Source organism: Solanum pennellii, chromosome 12 (assembly GCF_001406875.1).
Source record: "Solanum pennellii chromosome 12, SPENNV200".
Taxonomy (NCBI): domain Eukaryota; kingdom Viridiplantae; phylum Streptophyta; class Magnoliopsida; order Solanales; family Solanaceae; genus Solanum; species Solanum pennellii.
This window is the reverse complement of record NC_028648.1, coordinates 5,475,532-5,500,954: the sequence shown is the minus strand read 5'-3', so window position 1 is coordinate 5,500,954 and position 25,423 is coordinate 5,475,532. Positions and strand designations below refer to the sequence as shown.

Here is a 25,423-nt window from a genome sequence, read left to right as displayed (position 1 = left end):
AGGATAAAATATATTTTTAAAAAAATTGAACAAAAATGATTATTTCAACAAAAATTTTACCGTTTGATGAAAGCAATAATTTATTTCCTAAATGCATATGGTTAAACTATTTGTATTAACATCATAATATGAATTTTTAGAAATAATTTTTTTTTCATTTTAATAAATTGTAAATATTAAAAATATATAATTCATTTAAGCTCTATCTACTAAAACATCTAAAAATAAATCATACAATTCAAACACTAAAAATAAATTAAATTAAGAGTCTTTGTAAGAAAATAGCTCTCAATATCTTTTTTCAATATATTTTATGTCTGAAGTTCAAATGAGTTGTTTGTGTGATATAGTTGTTGTGAACAACTACAAAACAGAAAAGTTGGTTGTTATGTGTTACACATGTTTCTGTCTTTATATATTACGATTATGATGATTGATTTTGCAACAACATCTTATTATTTGCTGAAAATAAGCAAAAAGAATATGGGAATTCTGTTTTTGTTTTATTCGCTTGTTTGTATTTTTTTGATAGTTAGTGACAGTTTTACTTCTTCCTCTGTGATGATGCATCATCTTTGCTCTCCCACTGAAGCTTTTGCTTTGCTTCACTTCAAACAATCATTCCAAATCTCTGACTTCCGTAGATGTTTGGATGTGACTGATCTGCAGTATGTTGATATCCCAAAAACAAAGTCTTGGAATGAGGGTAGGGATTGCTGCAGTTGGGACGGGGTCACTTGTGACTTGTTTACCGGTCATGTTATCGAATTGGACCTTGGTTGCAGTCTTCTTAATGGAGCTATTCATCCCAATAGCAGCCTCTTCCAACTCCATCATCTCCACACACTAAATCTTGCTTACAATGACTTCAATATTTCTTCAATCCCCCATAGCATTGGCCGATTGACGAATTTGAGGCATCTCAACCTTTCTCGGTCTTCCTTTAGTGGAAAAATCCCAACAGAAATCTCACACCTTTTCAATTTGGTTTCACTTGATCTTTCTGATAATTATGATGGATTACAACTTGATGAGACAACATTTGAAACAATACTTCAGAACTTGACAAATCTGGAGGTAGTTTCTCTCTCTGCTATCAACATCTCATCTCCGATACCTGTGAATATTTCTTCTTCCTCCTTAAGGTACCTCAATCTTGAATTTACTAATCTGCGAGGTATTTTCACACAGAGCTTTTTCCTTGTACCAAAATTGGAAAATCTCAAATTGGGTGACAATGATCTTCTCAAAGGAGTTTTACCAAAGATCCACCCGAGCAACACTACTCTGTTGGAGTTGGATATTTCTAACTCAGGAATCTCTGGTGAGCTACCTGATTCAATTGGCACCTTCAGTTCCTTGGATATCTTGAACCTCAAAGGATGTCAATTCTCTGGTTCCATTCCTGATTCCATTGGCAATATTACACAAATTAGGTATTTGGATTTCAGTTATTATCATCTCACCGGCCATATTCCTTCCACAATCTCTAAATTGAAGCACCTCACTATTCTAGGTCTTTCGTCCAATTCCTTTTCAGGTGAAATTCCCGATTATTTTTCTAACCTCCAAGAGCTAAGTTATTTAGATCTTTCTAACAACAGCTTCATCGGTTCATTTCCTTCTACAATTGTAAGCTTGACACATCTTCAACACTTACACTTGTCAAGTAATTCCTTATCTGGCCCACTGCCTAATAATTTTAGCATGCTTCAAAAGCTAACCCAACTGGGTTTGTGGAACAACTCACTGAATGGTATCATACCATCTTCGCTGTTTAGCCTCCCTTTGCTAGGTGAGTTGTGGCTCAATAATAATCGATTTAGTGGACTACCCAATGAGCTCAAAATAAACCCAAATTTTGAACGTCTGAGTTTAAGCCATAATCAACTCAGTGATTTTTTTCCTCAATCACTTGTAAATCTCACAAACCTTTCTAACCTTGACCTTTCATCAAATAACATCACCATCGATGAGGGAATACAAATCACTTTTCCTAGCCTACAAATTTTGAAGTTATCATCATGTGAACTGAAGGAATTTCCACACTTCTTGACAAATGGAAAGAGACTTCTGTTCTTGGATATTTCTAATAATAAGATTCGTGGAAAAATCCCAAACTGGTTTAGGGGCATAAGGTGGGACAATTTGAGGTACCTAAATCTTTCGCATAATTCTTTAACAGGCCACCTACCACAATTTCATTTCCATAATCTAGAGTTTCTTGATCTTAAATTTAACTCCCTTCAGGGTCCGCTACCATCATCCATTTGTAACATGAACGATCTTGAATTTCTAGATATATCACGCAATAACTTCAGTAACTCGATTCCAAGTTGCTTGGGAAGCATGTCTAGTCTAAAAGTGTTGGACTTAAGAAGGAACAATTTCACAGGGAGTATTCCCCCATTATGTGCGAAGAGCACTTCTTTGATTACTATTGTCTTGAATGACAATCAATTTGAAGGAACTCTGCCTTTCTCGTTGATCAACTGTAGTAATTTAGAAGTTGCTGATATGGGGAATAATGCAATAAATGACACATTTCCAGCTTGGCTAGGAACACTTGAAGAACTGCAGGTCCTAATATTGAAGTCTAATTTGTTCCATGGACCAATTAGTTCTTGTCAGAGTACACTTTGCTTTCCCGAGTTGCGAATTTTTGATCTTTCGCATAACCAATTCAGTGGCTCACTTCCTGCAAAAGTTTTTGGAAACTTCAAGGCAATGATTAAATTAGATGGTGAAGACACAGGAAAGATTAGGTATATGGAACCAGATATGATTCCATTGTACACATCGTATGAGGATTCTGTGAGTTTGGTAATCAAAGGCCAGGACATTGAGCTAGAAAGAATCAGCACAATTATGACAACCATAGACCTCTCGAGCAACCATTTTGAAGGTGTCATTCCAAAAACACTAAAGGATCTCAGCTCACTTTGGCTACTCAATTTATCCCATAACAATCTCATAGGTCACATTCCAATGGAATTGGGGCAATTGAATAAGCTTGAAGCGTTAGATCTCTCCTGGAATCGTCTCACAGGAAAGATTCCAAGGGAATTGACAACAATGAAGTTTCTAGCAGTCTTAAACCTCTCTCAGAATCTTCTTATTGGATCGATTCCTCAAGGTCTACAATTCAACACATTTGAAAATGACTCGTATGGTGGTAACCTTGATCTATGTGGTCCTCCTTTATCAAAGCAATGTGGAACAAGTGATTCATCCCATGTTCCTCAACCATTGGAGTCTGAAGATGAGTCATATTTTTTTTGTGGATTTACTTGGGAATCAGTAGTCATAGGCTACAGCTTTGGACTAGTTGTTGGAACTGTTGTGTGGAGCCTCGTGTTTAAATACCGTAAGCCAGAATGGTTTGTTGAATTTTTTGAAGGCATTTATCCCAAGAAAATGAGAAGGTCAATGAAGAGAGCTCAGAGACGACAGACTTAATGGAAGAATGCAAGAGTGAACTTTTCTGTTTTTTTAGTTATCTTTTTGTTGTTTGTATATATGCTTGATAATAATATAATTGCATGTGTTATTTTGTGAATTTCCACTGGATTAAAATAAGTGTTTTTGATCTTTGCTTTCAAACTAAAAAATTAAACTCAAAATAAAACATAACTTTCCTTTTTACTAAAACAATTTTTTTAATTACATTCTTGAGTTGAAGGATTTAGTCCCAAAACAACAGAATAACCATCATCATAATTCTCCATTCCATGTGCCATTAGTTGCCATACTAATTAAACTTCCTCCCATTGTTCCACCTTCTTTTGCCAAATTATACACATTTCTATACACACTACTCATAAATATATCTCTTGATGCTTCACCTGATCTACTAGACTTTCCAAATTCAACAAGCACTAAAGGTTTCTTTAATATATTTCTTGCATCTTCCCAATGACTTGTTATCCACTTTTCCATCCACGCCAATTGTACTTCATCACTTTGTCTAGATAACCTATAACCATCGATATAAATAAATATTTTAACTTATGAAAATGTACGTACAGATTCGAAAGATCATATAAATACTACGTACCATTTATCAGTGTATGCCTGGATTGTAGCAAAATCAATTTATTAATAAGATGATTACTAATGAAATCTGTTCCAACTTGATAACCAGGATTAACTAATTTCCTTTCAGGAATTGAATCACCATAAAATCCTTCCATTCCAACTTCCAACAAGTGTTTGTTGTCTAATGACTTCACAAAACTCGCCATTTCTTGAACCCAACCCACCCTATAACAATATTCATCAAAAACGTCAATCATAGATTTGATATTTCTAAAATAATAACAGCTTTTCCTGAATAGTCAGCTTGATCACGAGGCTCATTCATAAGTTCCCATGCCATAATTGTTGGATCGTCTTTGTAAGCAACTTTAGTGATACTATTATGTTGGGAAAACGCGGACAAGCACATACGTATATATGGTAAAGTAATGGAAATAAAATGAGAAAATAACGACACCAAAAATTTTACGTGGAAACCCTTTTGAATAAGGGAAAAAACCACGGGCCAAGAGGATCAACTGATATTACTATAGTAAGGAATTTTACACTGTGTAGTCACGAATACAACACTCAAAGTGACTACTACACACTCAAAAGGAACAACACTCTTTTGGTTTCCGTCTTACTAAAATATCGCTCACACTCTATTTTTCTTCACAGACTATTTTCTTATATAGTCTATGGAATACCTCACTTTGCTCTCAAAATGTTTTTTTCTCTCTAACTTGGTGTGTTCTACAAATGAGCAAGAATGCTCTATTTATAGAAGGATAAAACCATGCCTATGTCACTAATGACATATGTAAACATAGCAAAGTCAAGAATGGTTGCAAATCTTACCAATTTGCCAACTACCAAATCTTTTCTTTTCAACTCCAATTACTATTCCTTTTTAACAATTGCTTGTACCAATTGAATAGCTAAAGTTGAATAAAACAATGGAATGGATTCAACAAATCTCCCCCTCCAGTCCCATTTACTGGAAGAAGGTATCTTCAACTTCTTTAGAGAGAGCTCATACCCAAAAGCTAGCTCTGATACCAATGTTGGGTGGTCTTGGTCCTTCTCAACCCAAAAGCTAGCTCAAAGGTTGAGGCTTTCCCTCACACTTATAAATTGACCACCAGCTCCTTCCACTTCATATGTGGGATAACTCAACATATTCAACCTTGTAACAACTTTCTGTAACAATTTCATAATATTATTAATAAAAAAAAATTATTTATGTGTATTAAATAATAATTACCCCATATATACCTCAATGTGATTCTTCAAGTATTTTTTTAGTATTGGATGAGTATAGAAGTCATCGTCATTACTAATCTGAGCTCCTGCATTTCGCGCCCACCAAACATATTCAGCTTTTCCTCCGAAATAATTCCATTGATTTACAAAGCTAAATATTAAACGAACACCATATTTCTTAGCTTCCGCGATCACAAAATCCGAACCCTAGAAACAAGTAAGGAACTCACATGCATTACAACGCGATAATGCAAAATAAAAGAATCATTGATATTATAATAACAAACATCCTTTACTTGAAAAACACGTTCATCATAAACACAAGGTGTTATTTTTAATGCTCTATCACCTCCATCACTAAAAGCCCAAGTACGACAAACAGAAAGACCAGCGGTAGAAGCATCTTTGAGAATCTCAGTAACTTTGTACCTTTCAGTAGGATCAGCAGCAAAATGCATCAACCAATATGATTTGAAACCATTGAATAGAAAAGGGGATCCATTGAGTTCAAAATGAGAATCTTTAACTCCTACAAACCCCGAATTCACTTCACAAGCAAGAGTTAACAACAAGAGAAAGAGCCCAGAAATACAACTTTTTCTATGTGTATAAGACATTTTGTATAATGAATAATAGATGTTATATGTGTGATATGTTAGATGTCACCTTTTATAGTGTGTTGAAGATAAGGAAATTTACTAAAAATAGCAAAACTTGCAAAAACTAAAAAAAAATAAAATCCTAGTGGATATAATTGGATATTGAGATTTGATGGAGTAACTATATTTTTAAGGCAGTTATTTTGTTAAGATAGAAACAGAGTTATGTTGAAAAAATTGTATGGGAAAAAAGAAGAAAAATATGGAAACATTAATTGGTTAGTTTTTTTCAAGGCTTGTTCTGTACTAGATTTGATGATGAAATAATATTGAAACATGCACTCATAGAATATTTAATGCAAATACATGAAGAAATCTTGCATAAATTTTGATTTCTATATGGATGTGTTATGTGTGTAGTTTAATCTTATTTTATTGCAAGAAATTGAGCCAAAATAATAACAAAAATATTTTTGGAAAAAAAAGTTAAAGAGAAATGAATAGTGCATAATATTATTTGGGGTTATTCGAATTAAGATCTTCTGACCACTTATAAATGAACATAAAAAAAATGACATTTTAAATTTCTTATATCTAAAAATTAAGAACCTAGAATAAAATTGAAATAAAATAAAATTGCAATGGCCTACAATTTACAAAAACTCAAGTTATATACTACTTGATAAGAATCTGAGGACATTAGTTGATATGAATAAGTAGATTTTTTATTTATTTTCTGGCGTGAATTAGTGAATTTTTTACTTATGTTGTAGTGTTATATTTGGGATCTTTGATAGTCCATATGAGAGCGGCAACTATCGTATTTTTTATGAGGACTCTATGTCCCAAGTATCGTTTTGGATGAAGTCGAATTTAAACTTTAGAATATGCGAATTGAAAATAAGTATAATCTTATTATACATGGAGACAGGGTGCAATAGTTTAACTATGAGTTCAATCAAACTCAATTTTTTGTCATATAACATATGTGTAGAAGTCAAAATAACAAAAACAAATAGAGATTCTATATCCATAATTAAAAAGTACAATTAGTTCACTTTAAATTCTAAATTCGATTCAAAGTATATGTATATAGAGTTATATGTTGAAAACAATATGTTCACTTCAACTTGAACTCGCCCTGAATGCGCCTCTGGAAGTAACCACCTATTCCACGGCTATGGAAGAAAAGTTGAAAAGATAGTCTCCAAAATGCTATTATAAACCAATATAAAGTAAGATTTGACCTATACAGTATAATTTTCCAACGAAGAGTGTTCAGCTAATCACCAGAAACCACGTAGCTCCGCCCATGATCCCTAGAAATAACCACCTACTCTAGGAGTTTGGAGGAAAAGTCGAAAACATCGTCCCCGAAGCCAGGATCAGTAATAGTGAAATCACACTGCTGCTGTTGTTGCTGCAAATCATCATCAGTACAAATAGTGTGATTCCCAAATGAAGTAGATTGAAGTACATTCTTCCACATATCACTATTTTCTTGTTGTATATTATTAGTATATTTTGGTGTCGATTCATAAAAATCGCTCCCATCAAACATCTTTATTTGAGAAGTCTCGTGCACTAAACTCTCGTTATGCACAGAGCCCAGGGAAGGGTCATACGGCAAGGGTTTATTGTACGCGGCCTTATCCTGCATCATTATTTCTTTGTCAAAAACAGAGGTACTCTGTTCCACAGCTGAAGGTACTCTGTTTTTGTTCCGACATTGCCTGATGAACCGTTTATTGTGTTGGATTTGAAAAGGATTTTTCGCGAATGAAGTAGTACTTGACGATGCTGAATTAGTCACGTTTATGTTATTATCAAACGGGGCCAGGTCTCCGAGGAACAGATGTGGGAAATTAAGACGTGCATCTGTTCCTCTGAGTCTAAAGGCCTCGACATCATAAGCAAAAGCAGCTTCTTCAGCACTTTCAAACGTGCCTAACCAAAGTCTAGTTCTTTTACGAGGAAGGCGAATCTCTGCTACCCATTTTCCCCAATGGCGTTGTCTAACTCCCCTGTATCGTTTAGATGCAGGGGAGGAGACAGTGCCATAAACATTCATCATTGTAGTCGTCCTCGTTCCATTATCAATGATTCGACACTTATTAAAGCAACTTTGAGGTGCAAAAGAAATCATAGTTTGATTTTGAGTAAGTGATTGCCAATTAATGTGACAACTGCTTAATGGAGGATCATCTAGAGCAAAAGGAAAACGAAACTGTGGTTCGTAGCCACGTGCTCTAATCCTCTGAGCTACAGGCTCCACCCCGTCTCCACTTGATCTAAGGCTATTATGTTGTGATGATGAGCTAATTTTGAGCTTTTTCAAAGGTCTATACATTGACATTATGGATTGAAGATTATCAATTGATTCGATATTTTCCATTTCTCGTACGTTTAAAGCGGAGGGAAAACCAATCTCAGAAGGGACGGATGAAAGGGAAAATTTCTGTGATTCTTGGTTAGCTGACTAAGAGCAGTGCTAGTACGAGGTGATTTTTTTTTTTTGAAGTATTTGTGATCGAAAATTTGAAAAAACATCAATATGAGGAGGGAAGAAAAGGGCATTGAAGCAAATAAATGATAGAAATATGATGACTAGTGAGCTTAGGTTATATTTGGTAAAGATGACAAGAAAATATGGATGTTGACATTTTATTGAAGCCTTCTTTATCAACTACTTCCTCGGCTTATTTGTTAACTTAACGTGAAGTTTAAGAAAGTAAAAAAAAAACGAATCTTATAATATTAAAGTAAAGATACGTATAATATAAATTTTTTTAATTGTGTGATCGTGTCCTTTAAACATATCATATGAGATATTAAAATTAAAGAGTCGTCAAATTCAGAATGTCGCATTCTTTTTAAGACAGACTTAAAAGGAAAGTAAAACAAATAAATTGAAAGCGAATATTAAATTTAACAATATAACAACAACGAAAAAGTCATTTGTGTGTGCATGTTTTCATTAACTTAGAAAGGCATGGCTCTTGCAATTTAGTAGAAGCCAACCCAATATTGCTTGTAGGTTAAGAGATAGATTTGTTTTACCTCACTACTTGCTTTTATGATTAGTAATGAATTATTATTTTTTAATTTCAAAGGTCAAATACATTAATCTAGAAGTTTTAATTCAAGAATGAATTTTTTTTTAATAAAAAAAAAAGAATGAAATTTATGGCTCAAACACTTTGCCTTACTAATTTACAAAATATATACCCAAAAAAATGCTTTAGATAATATATATTTTATACAAAGTATATTATATAAATTAGTAAGAAGTCAAAAGTCAAAAACACTAAAATGGTGAAGTCAGACAAGAGCAAGCGTGCTTTTTAGCTTTGTTTGGTAGGGAAGAAACATGTTTTCTATTTTTTTTTAAAAAGGAAAAAATATATAGATATACCCTCCGTCATACTTTAAGGACATAGGTGTTATCGTGCTAAAGCATATATGTATTTCACTCTAACAGAAAACTAAATTGTGATTCATGGCGTAATCTTATCCGTCGATCTGATATTTAATAAATGTTCGGTTAGTGAATAAGATTATGACACGTGTATATTCGTTAGTATAAAGGGTATATATATGCTCTAGTTTTTTACAACAGGGGAACTAAATGTCCCAAAATATGACGGAGGTATCTGCATATCATTTACAACAGTTCGGAGGTATATATAACTTTTTTCCCTAAATAAATCATGGTTAGTTAGATGAAAATTTTTAAAGAATATATTTTTTTATAATCAAGAAATCAAATTTCTTTAAGAATAAGAAAAATAATAAATTTTACAAGTGATATTTTAAACTCATTATATCTTCCCTATGATCGCACCCCTAATACCCTCCACGCTCCACCCCTGCTCCTGATCCCATCCCACCTATCCATAGTACTTTTCAAGATTATATATATGTAATTAACGACAGATAAATTTTGTAGCTAAACAATGTATCGAAGCATGCGTAGAATAGTAATGCAGTTTTTCTTTCCAAATGACGCCAGAGTACTATGTCAATTGTCAATTGACATTATAAATTATTATATAGATTTATGTGAATTTACATATTGACAAAATCCATTCAAATAACGTCTACATTACTACAAGAACACCATTGGTCAGGAATTAATGACACTTTTTATATTTTAATTTATTTGTCTTTTATTATTTATTTATATTTTTAAAAAAGAATATCTAATTTCTTGAAAGTGAATCATTCTGTTGTTGGGGGTGTTCATAGAACAGAACGTCTTTAAGAATGATTTGATCCGTCAAAATTTGTCATAAATCTTTCTGCGTGTTAGATGCCTGTCAGATATTTTAAAAATAATGTATTTTTAGAGAATTCAACACGGATGCGGAAATAATTTTAAAGAGTTTGAGCAACTTAGATGTTAAGTATCTAATATTGGTAGATATTTCATATTTAGATGACCCTCTTTTTATTTCTCGTGCAACTTATGAACAATTTAGATCATAGTATAAATGTTCTTTTTTAAAGTTAATTGAAAATCTTATGAAAAAAATGTGAAATCATGATTTCAAATATTATAAATACTAATTACGAACGTTAACTGGTAAAATTTAATTATTTTCTTTGTAAGGTAGGATAATATATGAGCAAAATATTAGACATAAGTTTAATGTTGTCTGGAAGACTAATTTTACAAAGGTTATATTTGCAAAAAAAAAAATTAAAAATAGGAACAAAATCTAAATAAATAGATAATTTTGCATAAATTAGCTTAAACACTCATTGAAGGATATATACTACCCTTAATTATCCAAAAGCTAGCTAATGAAACTATCCCTAGGTGTTCACTATGCAATTTATTATTAGCACTAATAATCTAATTACATAGGTGAACATAATTAAGGACCTTAATTAGGAATTAGTTGAATCTAACCATTTAGCTTCAATTACATTTTGAAGCTTAATCTGCTGAAACAACCTCTTGCAAAAATATAGGAGAATTCTACTATAACAGATCCTTGTGGTTCGACTCTTCTCTATACCCGTACATGACGAAAAGTTTTAGTGGGGGTGTTCATACAACAGAATGTCTGGATTGAAAGATTTGGATGGAGTCTCGCATTTTTAGTATGATTTGATCCATCAAATCTTGTCATAAATCCTATGGTAGCGATTCTTTATTTTATAAAGGTACTCTTTCCCATATTTAACGTGAGTAGTGACAACTGCTATCAGAGTCCGTCTTAAAGCATCGACTCTCTAATAAAGAGATTTCCTAGGGTTTTTCATAGAGGTAGAGGAGGTGGCCTTCTACTACTTCATAGATGTTACTACTCTCTTCCTACTTGCCACGAACAAATGATTGATTTACCTATTCAAAATAATTTGCGCGAAGGACTCTCTTTTCAAAAATACATCTTATAAACAACAATTTAAAAAAGGATTTTGCAAAGGACTAAAAACATTTTGGCACAAACATAAAAGAATCAAACACCTATACTAACAAAAACACTCTCTCAAAAAAAAAAGTACCAAATTATGAAGTCAAGTACAACTAAAAACTGAAAAATTATTATACATATAGAACTTCATGATTGATCATATTCATTTGTAGGCTGCCATTCCCACACCAGCTTCTCCACCATATGGTCCAGCTCCACTCTTAGCGTTGGAGTAACTGATAAAGTAAAACTTATTGATTATGCTAGTGAAGAAAATAAACGCGGCTCCAGCAGCAAAAACGCCTTTTCTCACAGTCTCACAAGATACAGGTCGATCATTAAACAAGAGCGATGATCTATACTTGGTATGATACGCGTTCCTAACTGAACCGGCCAACAAACACACCTCCGCGATGAAAAATGTAACCCTAAAACATAGGTTAACAACTTAATTATTATCACATTATATATTGAGTCTGGAAAAAAAATATTGTGGTAAGTCATATACCAACACATGACGAATAACAGAACAGCACAACCCCTTGAACCACCGGGGCTCAAAGGTTTTCCAAAACAGAAGCAACGACTCGCCACCATTATAAGGATTTGTCCGGCCATGAGAAATAAGAAGGCGCCAACGCCAAATCCAGTTGAAATATCGGAGTCATAGACACAATAACTATACACTTGTTCATTATCCGTTTGAATTGTGGCCTATTGATCAATGAAACGACGAGTTGTTAGATCAAAATGTAGTACATGTACTAGTAAACTTTGAATATAAAACGAAGTGTGTGAAACAATCACAATTAAAGAAATATCACTTTCGAAATAACAAATATTGATCATAGAGGTTGCTATTCAAATAAATGCTAAGAGTAGGCATACTAATAGATATTTTTGTTGTTATAAACAGGGCGAAGTTAATGAAATTTTGCTTTGAACATATATTAAAGAGGAAAAAAGGATAAATATACCCTGAACTATCATAGATGGTATGCAGATACCATTCATCATACTTTTGGACATTGGTGCCCTTACATTCAAAAACTAGAGCATATATGTCATTCACTCTAACGGAAGACTAAATAGGGGCATGTGCTGCAATCTTATGTGTCGATTTGATATTTAATAAATATCGAGTCGGTGAATAAGATTATGACATGTGTATGTCTATTAGTATAAAGAGTATATATGATCTAGTTTTTGGACGGTAGGAGTACCAATGTCCCAAAAGTATGACGGTGGATATCTGTATATCATTTACGATAGTTCGGGTATATTTTTCCTTTTTTTCTATTAAAAAATTCACCAAATATGTAATTGTGAATTCAGTAATAACTAAAATAAGCTACGAATTCAATCATTAGTTCCAAACTCATAAATTTCAAATTATGATTTTACCTCACGACAAAACAAAGCTCTCGAACAAGATCATTCTTTTCGAGAATCGAACAGATCAAAGACCAAAACCACAAGTAATTTTTATGTTATGTGATCTTAATGCATCAAAACAAGGAGCGGAGTTCTATCGAATCATAAATTTCAAATTCTGAATCCGCCTCCCATCTAAAACAGACAAAAATACGAATAATATAAAAATGAAGCAAAAAATTAATAGATACATACAGTGCTCCGTCTCTGTTCAGCAGCAATAGCCAAAGCAAAAGCAATCAAATCGAAAACAAAGACAATTATCATTAACAACTTTGAAGCCATTGATAATGAAATTGGAACACTTCTTTTTCACACACAATTTTTTTTTTAATTTTTCTATGTTGTTTCAAGTTTTAATGTGTGTCTATATACAATGTAATAAATAAAGTCCTTTTTGAGTAATGAAGAAGAAGAGTAAGTAACAATAAAGAAGAAGTATATTATTTATTCGAAAAAAAATTAAAAGTGAAAGGACACACCAACAAAATGTAACGACATTTCAACTTTCACCACACAATATATATACCTAAAGTTGATGTTACTACTCTAACCTTCCGTTTTCTCGTAATCTATGTTGCTCGAATTCTTAAAATATGTTATTAAATGTGTGTCAGATAATTTAAAAGTAGTGTATTTTTGAAGGATCTGATACGAGTGCCAAAATAATTTTAAAGAGTCTGAGCAACATAGATGTTCAGTACCAAATATTGATAGATATTTCATATTTAGATTTGCCCTTTTTTATTTCTCGTGCAACTTATGAACAATTTAGATCATAGTATAAATATTTTCTTTTAAGTTGATTGAAAAATCTTATGAAAAAAAATGTGAAATCATCATCTGAAATATTATAAATACTAATCGCAAACGTTAACTGATAATATTTAATTATTTTCTTGTAAGGTAGGATAATATATGAGCAAATATTAGAGTAAGTTTAATGTTGTCTTGAAGAGTACTTTTACAAAGGTAATATTTGCTTTAAAAAAATAGGAACAAAATCTAAATGAATTGGAGTATTTTGCATAAATTAGCTTAAACACTCATTAAAGGATATATACTACCCTTAATTATCCAAAATCTAGCTAATGAAACTATCCCCAAGTGTTCACTATGAATTTATTAGCACTAATCTAATTACATAAGTGAACATAATTAAGGACCTTAATTAGGAATTAGTTGAATCTAATCATTTAGCGTCAAATTACATTTTGAAGCTTAATCTGCGGAAACAACTTCTTGCAGAAATATAGGAGAACTCTGCGTATAATAGATCTTTATGGTTCAACTTTTCTCTGAACACCGCACATAACAAAAAGTTTTAGTGCATTGAACGGCTTTTTTGTAAATCCTTGATTGCATGAAGTACTCAAATTATTAATAAATGCTCTTAATAACAAAATATTCTTAAGAACAAAAAAAGCAAAGGAATATGGTAACTAAAATTCCAAAGGAAAATTGCCCAACAAAGCAAAAAAAAGGGGATTTGGTGGGGTTGAATTCAGCTGTTGATATGAAACCTAACGACTTCAAAATTCTAACCACTAAATACTTCTCCGATTTCAATTTATTAATCTTACTTTACTCTTTCAGTTAGTTTCAAAGAAAAATATATATATTTTTTTAATAATTCTTTGATTCTGACTTTTCACTTAACATGTTTAAAATCACAATATTAGAAGACATTTGACACACTCTACGTATCTATTATTTAAGACAACAAAATTGAAAAACCTTAGTATTCTTAAATTGTATACCAAATTAATATCAAATAAACAAATTAAAATAAAGAATAATTTTATTGATAGAAAAAAAGAAAAAAGAAAAAAGAAATCAAATTAATTCCTTATACTATAAGTTAAACCCAACACGTAGTTATTTTTGTCTAACGGTTGGTGTCGTTGTTATTATGAAGATAACGATAGGAAAAGAATAGAATAAGATTCATAGGACAAAAATAATGCATTTTTGGTCCACCATTCACCTTTTCCAATTTTCTATTTTGTAATATCAAAAAATTTCGATTTTGATATAATAATTTGATCATGCCATGATTTTAAGATCAAATTTTCTTTTATATTGCGATAAAAACTTTCAATTTTAAATTATTTTTTATATAATAATTCAATCTACTATAATTTTGTTACTATTATTATATTCGAGCTTTTATGAATTGAATTTACTTGACTGTCTGCGATTTCATTGCTTGTGCTCGGATAAAAGTTTTGTAAAAATATGTTGTTAAAGTTAGAAGTCAGGATATGTTTATTGGAAAAGAAAATATTTAAGTTTGCATCAAAGGAATCCAAATTATAATGTTTGAGTCAAAAAGAGTGTATGGTCAGTTTTTATTATGTATTTCTATAGGTCATCACAATAGAGGCAATAACAAATTTTACACCTTGAAACTAACAAAATATTTTCATTTAATTTTAGGAAAAATCCTTTTGGTCAAAAAAATTTTGCCATAATAATCAGAATAGTGCATTCACACTATAAACAGGTTTACTTTTTGACATTTTTACATTATTTAAATTTAAATTTATTAATTATTTTTTAATACATAAAAAGTTTCCCAGTGCATGGAGATTAGACTTGTTTCCAGATTCTCATAATTTCATAATTACGTGTTACTTTCAATTTCTTTTAAAAATACTACAAAATGATAGCCTTAATAATTCCTTCTACTTTTCAATATAAATTTTAAAGAACACAAATTTAAAATTTACAATTAAGAAATAAAATTTAAAAAATTTAAATGACAAGATAAATACTAATAATATTAAATTTAAAATAAATTTATCTCACACGCAATTCAAATTAAAAATTCATAAAATAACTTAACAAGTAAAATTATTAATCAAAAGTGTCATATATATTGGTCATTTATATAATACTACTACTAATAATAATAATAAATCATAATAATTATAGAAATAATAAATTATATTTCTCAACTTTGTGATTTAGAGATAATATATTTTTTGTTAAAAGAAAGTGGCTCACATCTATTTCAATTGTTACATATATAACTTTGATATTGTTAAATCTTTTTTAGCTGAAGAAAGTCAAAAAATTGATTCAAAATTATTTTTTGATAAAATAAAAATTATACAAGGTATGTTTGAAGAGCAAAGATCATTTTTCGCTAATAAAAGGGAAAAACTTATTAATTATTTTAACAAAATAAAAATATAAAAGATATATTGGACCCTTCTCGAAATATTTCGAGTTATATTTGATCTTCTTCACACATGAATTTTTGTCTTTTTATTTTTATTTTTTATCTTCTTTAATTTCATGACTAATTTTGACATACTATATTGATGATCAAATTTAATTTTTCACTGATCTTCTTGCAAAGTCTATTATAGATGCATCAATATTTTTACAACTACAAAACGCAAAAAATTGATTAATTTTAATTAAGACCCAAATTAACCGTTGAATTAAAAAAACTCAAAAATATTGTTTGGTTAAATAACTAAAATTAATAAATTAAAAATCTAAAATTTAACTTTCGTTAGTCAAAAGAGGATATATGAGTTATTTAATTTGCTCATGTAACAATAAATGTATATGTAACCTTTTCTTTACGGAATATATATTATCTATATATCACAAAATTAAGGAGTATATCAAATCTTTTTCTCTTAATAATAACTCAACATAATCTGCACAATTATTATTATGAAGATCAAACAAACAATGTAGTATAGTAATGAAATGTAAAAAATATTCTATATTTTATTTGATTATTCTCTCTCTCTCTCTCTATGTGTGTGTGTGTGTGTGTGTATATATATATATATATATATATATATATATAAATGTTAGTATTATATTAAAAAGAGAGTAGTCAACCTTGATATTAAGACAATTATAAAATAAGAAATAACTTTCTTAATTCAAGACATCTCTACGAAATTGCATTATTAATAGTTATTTAAAATATCTAAGTCCCAAAATTATTATTATTTTTCTAAAAGAAAAACACGCACGATGTATAAACATTTAATTAATTAGTGAAGAATCGTATTAATCATTATCATTCAACTAGTGAATTTGTTCGCGCTTTGCGCGATGACAAAAAATTTAATCAAATATTTTTATTTTTATTTTAATATTTGAATATTAAAAATATTTTAAGGATCGCTTATAATTTTCAAATTCAAATAGACTGAATTTCAAATTTTAGTTGTTATTAAATGGCAAATTAAATAATGTAACAATAACGATGTTGTATGAATTTTTTGTTATTTATTATAGCCGTAATTTAAAATTACAATATATATATAATATTAAATATATTATAGGAGGTGTTTGACTTTTAAAAAGAAATAAAAAGAGATAATTTCACAAAAGAACATTTACGTATAAATATGAAAATAAATTGTATTTTGATCATATGAAAATAAATTTTATTTGATCAAATTTTTGAGTTATAGTTGAAGATTGATATAAAAGAATAATGCAATACCTCACTTTGGTCAAAATTATCACTTGTCTTTATTGTCAAATTTTTAAATTTTTTTCTTTATTTTGATTTATAATATTCACAAAAAGAATATAAAATATTTTATTTATCTTTCTCCTTAATATTATTACAATTTATTAAACATTTTTCATCTCTCCTAATCATTATATTACTACTATATTAGAAGAAGGCTATTTCAACATGCCTGTGTCATCACATCTAAGGGTATTTTTGTCTTTTTGATGCTTAATATAGCTACATGTCTTACTCATATGGCACCCCTCATTGTTTGCTGTCTCTTTTCTTCTTCATATGCATAGCTACGTGTCTTACACATATGACACCCTCATTGTTTACTGTATTTCCTCTTCTTCATATGCTCATAAAAATTTCTCCTTTGTATAGCATTCATTCGAATTTCTAGGTAAGCTTTTTCATAATGTTTCTTTGATTTTTGGTGCATTTTTGTTGTCCTTAAATTGATAGTTCATTAAAAAGTATTTCCTAATTGATCTTTCTTTGAACAATTTGATTTGGGTGTGTTGATATTTTTTTCTTTTCATTTGGATGTGTTGTTGATGTTCAATTTTGTTGTGCTTTTCAATGATTTCAATTTTTTGCCTTTAATTTGGGTTTTCTGTTGGAATCAAATTCTGGGTTTCTTCATTTTAGTTGATCTTCTTTCATAACTTTTTTCTGTTCATGTACGAATTTTTTGTCAGAATCAACTTTTTGAATTTCTTCATTTTAGTCTTATATTATTGTGGGTTTATGTTGGAGTTTCTTCACCTCATAAATTTGTTTTTGGCTCAATATAAAAATCTTGAGAAAATATAGATTCAAGCATGCTGTGAAGTTTTGATTTTTCACTTTTTTTTTTATGTTAGTATCAATTTGATTTCTCTCATCTCACTCTAGCTGGTATGTTGTTATTTTCACATTGTTTTGTTCATGAGTTCAATCTGGGTGTTTTCATATTTGGAGTTTTTTTCAATTTGAGTTAGTTTTTCATGTTCAATTTTCGCTTTTGCTTAAAAGACCTCGATAATTTAAAGCTTCAATTTTGATTTTGTTGTTTCATTTTTCAATTCGCCCATGTTGCATCAATGTTTTTTTGTCATATGCAATAATTAATTGACTTTCTTTCTGTTCATATGAATTTTTGATGCAATTAAACGAAAAAGTAAATTTCAGGACAACTTTGATTCCAAGCGAACCATTTTTTTGTGTTAGATTGGCATTACCTATGGCCACCAACATTTCATGGGAGCATTTTAGAAAAGATATAAGAATGAAGAGGTATTAAAACTAATCCATCTATATTTTGTATGTTTTTGTATATATGTAAATGGTGTGTATCAAGTCATTGTCAACTGAGTTGGCCTTTTTACAGGTGAGTCCCTCAAATTAGCAAATTGACTTTGTATGCTATTTTACTTTTATGAAAATGCCTTTGTAGTGTTGATGTAAGTCATAGCACCTTAAGTCGTATTGTTTTGTATAGAAAAGGAGAACACTAGATTATGAGGAGAAAGTTTGTGCACAAGCTAATCAACTTGAAAAGCCGGTTGTGAGGATAAAAGAGGAAGTTGAAATGAAGAAAAATGAGAAAAGAGACTTCGTTGAGCATAAAGGTGAAATCGAGAATAAAATTATCTAAGTTAAATTAGAAGGTTGACAAGGTGAGCATTTGATTTATTTTACTTCTTTTATAAGATAATAGGTAGCTTATTTGCATTCTTTTATCTTTTCTTTGTAATTGTAGTTTTCTGAATCGTTTTCTTCTCCTCTTATCTAAAAACACTTTATGTCAATATTTTGAGATAACAGGGTGACTTCCAAAACATTTGTCTATGCATTAATATCCTAATATCTATTTATTTTTTCTTTTATGTAGGATTGGATTGTTGTTACTTCCCATCTAACTGAAGCAATAGAAGGATGATGCAACACAAAAGAAACCCAATTTGCCTAGAACATAGCACTAGCCTTACATCTCGTACACCAAAACGACTAAAGGTCCATGTGTCCATTTTCTCCAAGGTTTCTCCTACTTCATTTTTGCTGCAATGCTGTTATTCTTAGTGCAGATGTTTTTAAATATAGTTATATTTTTCATGAACTTCATATCTTATGTAGTTTGTAGCTTGTGGATAAGAAATTTTTTCTTGGATACTTTTAAAATATAGGCTAGCGATGATGTACATAATGAGGAACATCAGATTTTTCGCTAAAATTATATATTGTTCTGGTGTGTTATACATTTTCATTGAGTTAAGAATTTAATATTTTGCTTAACTTAAGTATATAAGTGAAGACTAAACTGATCGCAAAAAACTCTAAAGACGCTAAAGTAGGAGAGGAGTAGTTCCTTTCAGTTTTCCTACTTGAAGTGTCTGGATTATAGGAGGGAATTGGACACATTTGTCTGGCTGCTCCGAGTCATAAATTTGTTTATTTACAAATATTTATATGTTAATCAAGGAATCTATCAAAAAAATCAAATCGGTGCATCTTTCCCCCACCACTGCAATGTGCTGCAATCCATATTGTTTGAGTTCTTGATAGGATGAGAGGTTTGGTGAACAAATAGTAGCTCTCCAGCAGCTGGTGTTACACCATATGACAAGGTACATTCTACAGGAATTGTGCTATGAATTACAACTATTATTTCAAAGGTGTAGCAAAGTTTTTTTAAAAAAGTTTTAGGACATTGTTTTTGAGGTACCAAATGGTGGAATATCATTGAGATATTTTTCTTGCACTTGATGAAATTATGTCTGCCAACAGAAGCTAAATCAAATACTAGAGGTAAACTGCCAAGGGATTAAACAATTTCACGTTAGGAACTTACTTGTCGTTTGCTTAAATACACTATCCGTTATTCATGATGCGTATGTTCGTGAGAATCGCTGCAATAAGTTCAATTTTAATTTTTTAACAGTCTTTGTTTCTCTAAGTACATATAAACAGGATAAAATGTTACCATTTCTAAGCAGTCAGTCTGATGATTCACTTTATTCAAGACACGTGTAGTTCACTCGACTACACTCGACGTTTCTTGTGCTTATTGACTTCTTTCTACTATGCTTTGTCTGTTAACATTCACTTTGTTGGGTCTCTTTTAGCTCTTCTACATTGCTGAGTTGTTACACTTATTTTCACTTGCAGTGTTAAGTTTAGGATATACAACTTATACCAGAATTTGAGCTATTGGAATGTCCATTGATGCTTGCTTATTATTCTGGTTTTTACCGTACATTAGATTCCTTTATGGTTTTGTAGAATTGTGATGCCCTATTTTTTTTAAGGTGAACTAACTTAGTCTTATGTTTCGAGTTTTGTAAAGCTTAGCTATCCCATATAGTTGACCCAACTTATTTTGCTATAGTAAAGTAGTCAATTGATTAACACAGTAACAAATTTTATGTTTTTGGAGTCGGAACTGGTTAGCAATTTCAATATCAGTTCTTGATTCTTAAGGATGAATGGATGTGTCACAATTATATACAGGAGGAATAGAGAAAAACTCGTGATTGGTTAAGTAATTTTGCAGCTACATTCAAATTGTGCCTATTTCTAAATAGTTTAATTCTTGAAAATTGGTAAATATTAACTTTTGATTCAGTTAGAACTTAAATCATAGTCCTTTTGCTTTTGTGGTGGGGGATAGTGGAGGTAGTTGAAATGAAAAGAAAACCCATTTTCATTGTTGTTAAGTGCAGGTTAGGTGAGGTATTTGTTGTAACTCGTAGTTAATAGAATATCATTTCATGAAAAGTTATTTCTGCTAGGGAAGAGAAGCCTATTACATGGACCTAGATATGGATATGTATACCTGTTGTGCAAGTTATACTAAGCTTTTTTTAAATTTATGTTAAAGGATCTGGCGATATGTGTCCTTTTATTTACCCTGTTTTCTCTAAATTATTAATTTTATTTTTGATGTCTGCAATAACTGCTATGGACTTTATTTTCATTATACGTCTCGCGGTCACATACTGTCTTGAAAGAATAGTTGATTTTTAATTGTTATAGAAAGTGTAGACAGTTGAATATATTATTAACCTGAAAAGTCATGATAAACCTCTGCCATGTCTTTCACAATTTGATCATTGCTGCACACATCAAGTTTGAGTAAAAATATCAGTACGAAAAATTAGAAACATTTATATGAACGTAACAATTTCATTTAAATTATTTTTTACTCGATATAGCCTTAAAGAAGCTTTTTAGTAGTAAGTGTCGAAGGTTTGCAAAAGAATCTTCATTAGGTAATGTTTGTGCTAATTAGGCAACTTTGGTACAGTTGTTTAGCTGATGACTTAATGGTTTGAAAAAAAAACCAGATTTTGGTGGTTTCTATGAGGGGGTTGATTTGAAGTTGGTATCTTGGAGGGGTGGGGGTGAAGTTTGATGATTTTTGAGTTTGATTCTTAGTATGGATAAACTATGAGATTAAGTGGTGATGTGGTAAAGGGGAAAAAAGAAGGGGATGAGGAGGAGATTGGGTGCTGGATGAAGTTGAGGTTTATTATTACATGTTTTTCCCAATATCTGAAGTTAATACCTCCATCAGTCACACTAGCATTCGTTGTGGTAATTTGAACTCACATTGAAGAAAATCCATTGTTTTGTTATGATTAATCCTATCTTATAAAAAATTGTCACTTAATGGGAATGAGGAAATGAGGTTAGACGGAGAGGGGGCTGCAGCATTATGTAGAATGACTCTATGTATGCACTTTTCTTACATTCGACTCACACAATTTAGCAACGTTGGGCCCGTGCTTGCACGGGCAACTCTTGCCTAGTACTATTATAATTTATTATTTTTTCTACGTTTTAGTTTTTAAAATAATAATCTTATTTATCTCTCCTCTTTATCATCATAATTAATTATTCTTTTTTCTTAATTATTTTCTTTCTTTTGATTCATAAAATTTGAAGAAAAAATAGATTTAAATATTATTATTATTCAAAAAGTTCTTTTTTAAATTTTTTTCTCTTGATCCGTAAAATATGTAAATAAATAAATAAAATTTCTCTTTGATGAAGACTCATAATTATTATTTTTTCTCTTTTTATTGACTTTTAAATATTTTTTTAATTTATATTTTATGATTAACAACTCAAAAGAAGTTATAATAGTATCTAATTTAGTTTTTTTTTTAAAATATAGTTATAGTACTCTTCTTATATTATGATTACAATAAATATATTTACCTCATTTATCTCTCATCTTATCATTACTACAATTTATTGTTTTTTCATCATTTCTCATCATTGCTATAATTTAATATTTTTTCTTAAATTAGATTTTTTACCCTCTACATTTTTATAATTTTTAAAAATCAAAAATCTTATTTATCTTTCCTCCTTATTGTCATAATTTATAGTTATTGTTAAAGAAAATTTCCTTCTTTAAAGTTTTTAATTGATCTATAAAATCAGTAAAAAAAATAAATTCAAATACCTTAATTGTCCCTCTCCTCACATTACTACAATTTATCACTTTTTCTTAAACCCTTTCTTTTACCTTCTATTTTTAAAAAAAGATAATAGAAATAATAATATTATTTATTTTTCTTCCTTACTATCATGCTTAATTTTGTTACTCTTTTACTCTTCTTAAACGTTGTAGAATTTAAATTATAATTTTAATTCTAATGTAGTAATCTCATATTTTGTTTGTCAAAGTCCTAATTTACATTTTTTTGTTATGATTTACTAAATTCATTTGTTTTACAAATTGAGAAACTATGATTATCTTAATGCTTTGAAGACACGTGATAATTTAAAAAGATGTGATTATTTTTCTCATCTCAAAATAATTAATGTAATTTGTATGCATATGTTATGATAATAAACTTCTTTTTCTGAATTTTTTTTGTAAAAAGGACTCAACTTTATTTCTATGAGCATTCTGATAAAGTTTTTTTAGAAAGTTTTTCCCAAATTTGTTATATGTATTTTGTTAAAGTATATAATGCCTCAAATTATTAGTTTCTTTAAATACTTTATATTCTTTATGTAATTGGGATTGTATATCTCTCAATCTCTCTCTCTCTCTATATCTAAATAAAAAAAATTATTTATATCTCTACCATAAATAATTATTCTTGTTCACAAAAAGCTCCTTTTTTCATAATTGTTTTCTTTCTTTTAATTTATAAATTTGAAGAAAAACGCAGATGTTAAATATTTCTGTTAATATTCACGGACTCTCTTTTGAAAAAATAAAAATAAATAAGTTCTCTTGATAAAAATAAGATATCTCTTGATTTTTAAATATTTTTCTCCTTTATATTTTATGCTAAAAAAAACTCAAAAGAAGTTATCCATTTTCTTGATTGTTAAATATTTTTCTTATTTATATTTTATGTTAAAAACTCAATAGAAATTATAAAATAGTATCTAATTTAATATATGACATAATTAGAGTATTATCTTATTTATCTCTCTTTCTTACTTTGCTATAATTTATTGCTTTCATTTCTCCTCATCATAACTTTAATTTACTAATATTTTTTTTAAAATTAGTCTTTTTATCTTCTATTTTATAAATTTAAAGAGAAAATTTTATTTATCTCTCCTCCTTATTATCATAACTAGTTAACATATCCGCGCTTCGCGTGGATCTCTTTAGATTTATGAATAAATTTTTTTTGTTTAAATATTTTGAGTCAAATATTATTATTATTGAACCCAATAAATTATATTTTTCAACTTATTGTTCACTATATATGCTTTTAGTATTTTAAATATAGTTAATTTCGTATAATCTATTTGGTATGTTATCTTTATAAACATGTAAAGAAAGAAAAATAATTTTATGGAAATTTTCTTTTTGTTTATGCGGCTGTAGTAATTCTAAATTGTATTTTAGGAGGGAGTTAAATTATACAGTGTTCATAAAAAAATATTAATGGAAAAATTACTCTAAATAAATAGAGAACCAATAATTTAATAAATTAGAAAACGAGTGTGCGTGCGTGCGTGTGTGAAAAGCAAACATTCAATATTAAAAAAAATAGCAACACAATAATTATTATTACAGAACGAAAAAAAAGCGACAGTTGCAAAATACCAAAACTGTTAATAAACACTTATAAATTTATAATATATAAAAAATAAATAAAAATACTAATAAAATACAAAAACTCTATAGAAAATCTCTTTAACATTATTACTTGTACCAACTAAGTAAGATAAGAAAAACTATATAACTTGCACATTAATTACTTTAGGGGGTTATCCACATGAAAGGTTTTGAAGTGATAAATATTATTAATTAACAATTAAAAATAAAAGTTACATATATAAAAAATGTCAATTATGCAGAATAATACTATTAATAATTATTTGAAGATGAAATTTTGAAAATGAAGAAAAATAAAAAACATGCTAAATATTTAGAGAAAAGATAAATGTGATCGGAGGTGATAGAAATGTACCACATCATCTTATTTATTTCTAACATTCTAACTTTATATGTAAATAGATATATTGGTCGTAAGTAAATAATAAAGAGAAAATAACTTAAAATATTTTTTAAAAATTGTTATACTGAAATTATAATCAGATTAAGGTAAAAAAAAAAAGGAAAATTAATCTATTAGGATTGGAAATTAGAATGATGTGAGTTATGGATGATTATTATTTACTCCCAATAAAGTAGTATGTGAAAAGTTTTTGTTGTAAATGTTTCTCTATTAATAAAAATTATTTTTAATTAATTGAGTAAATTACTTTTACAAAAAATCAATAATTTAAATAAGAAAAAAGGTAAAAAAAGAGAAGATAAATGTCACATCACTTTTTTTTTTTATGTATCTCATTTTCAATAATTAAGAGAAGTTAAATAAATTACACTTTTTAGTTTTAATATAATTAATGTGACTAAGGGGAAATTTTTTCTTCATACTTTTTATTAAATAATTTATTTATTAAATTTTTTAAAAGTACTAAAAATGATTAGTTTATTTTTTGTTTAGTCTATGGCTATTTTTTAATATGATAAACTACATCATATATTTTTTAGGGGCATAAATATGCAATAGCTATAAGAATTGTATCATGTGCAATATTATATCTCTCAACTGTGACAAAAATTGAAATATTAATTAGAACTTGATGAAAAAATTACATAAAAATAAAACTGTATAACTTTTCATCTTCATTCATTCACATAATAATAATAA

At 29.3% G+C, this 25,423-nt stretch overlaps 3 protein-coding genes, 1 long non-coding RNA gene and 1 pseudogene across 10 annotated transcripts; 2 read left to right on the top strand and 3 right to left on the bottom strand.

Annotated features, from left to right (window-relative positions):
* The first annotated feature begins 369 nt into the window (after positions 1–369).
* LOC107005615 (receptor-like protein 7) lies at positions 370–3,589 on the top strand. Its single transcript, XM_015204255.2, has 2 exons — positions 370–1,077; positions 1,192–3,589. The coding sequence occupies exons 1-2, from the start codon at positions 400–402 to the stop codon at positions 3,457–3,459; spliced, it is 2,946 nt and encodes a 981-aa protein (XP_015059741.2). The 5' UTR covers positions 370–399; the 3' UTR covers positions 3,460–3,589.
* A 34-nt stretch (positions 3,590–3,623) lies between these two features.
* LOC107005970 lies at positions 3,624–5,900 on the bottom strand (annotated as a pseudogene).
* A 1,315-nt stretch (positions 5,901–7,215) lies between these two features.
* LOC107005968 lies at positions 7,216–8,277 on the bottom strand. Its single transcript, XM_015204610.1, has one exon. It carries the CDS (start codon positions 8,275–8,277, stop codon positions 7,216–7,218), a length of 1,062 nt encoding a protein of 353 aa, XP_015060096.1.
* Positions 8,278–11,266: 2,989 nt separating this feature from the next.
* LOC107005678 lies at positions 11,267–13,150 on the bottom strand. The gene is made up of 3 exons (XM_015204320.2): positions 12,935–13,150; positions 11,814–12,019; positions 11,267–11,733 (listed from the first exon to the last, which is right to left on the bottom strand). Exons 1-3 carry the CDS (start codon positions 13,022–13,024, stop codon positions 11,469–11,471), a joined length of 561 nt encoding a protein of 186 aa, XP_015059806.1. The 5' UTR covers positions 13,025–13,150; the 3' UTR covers positions 11,267–11,468.
* A 4,248-nt stretch (positions 13,151–17,398) lies between these two features.
* Positions 17,399–19,488, top strand: LOC107005823. Of its 7 annotated transcripts, none has more exons than XR_003575463.1 (4): positions 17,399–17,643; positions 18,404–18,612; positions 18,724–18,901; positions 19,117–19,488. It is a non-coding gene; the product is annotated as an uncharacterized LOC107005823 (long non-coding RNA). The 7 variants fall into 7 exon arrangements; XR_003575464.1 differs by having other exon boundaries at positions 17,401–17,643; positions 18,453–18,612; XR_003575462.1 differs by having other exon boundaries at positions 17,401–17,643; positions 18,414–18,612.
* Positions 19,489–25,423: the final 5,935 nt, after the last annotated feature.

Coding starts and splice junctions, on each gene's coding strand:
- LOC107005678 (XM_015204320.2), bottom strand. CDS start 13,024: ATGGCTTCAAAGTTGTTAATGATAATTGTCTTTGTTTTCGATTTGATT. Junction 12,020..12,934: donor CTGAACAGAGACGGAGCACT/GTATGTATCTAT, acceptor ATTGATCAATAG/GCCACAATTCAAACGGATAA. Junction 11,734..11,813: donor CTGTTATTCGTCATGTGTTG/GTATATGACTTA, acceptor CCTATGTTTTAG/GGTTACATTTTTCATCGCGG.
- LOC107005615 (XM_015204255.2), top strand. CDS start 400: ATGTTTCTGTCTTTATATATTACGATTATGATGATTGATTTTGCAACA. Junction 1,078..1,191: donor AGAACTTGACAAATCTGGAG/GTAGTTTCTCTC, acceptor ATTTTCACACAG/AGCTTTTTCCTTGTACCAAA.
- LOC107005968 (XM_015204610.1), bottom strand. CDS start 8,277: ATGGAAAATATCGAATCAATTGATAATCTTCAATCCATAATGTCAATG.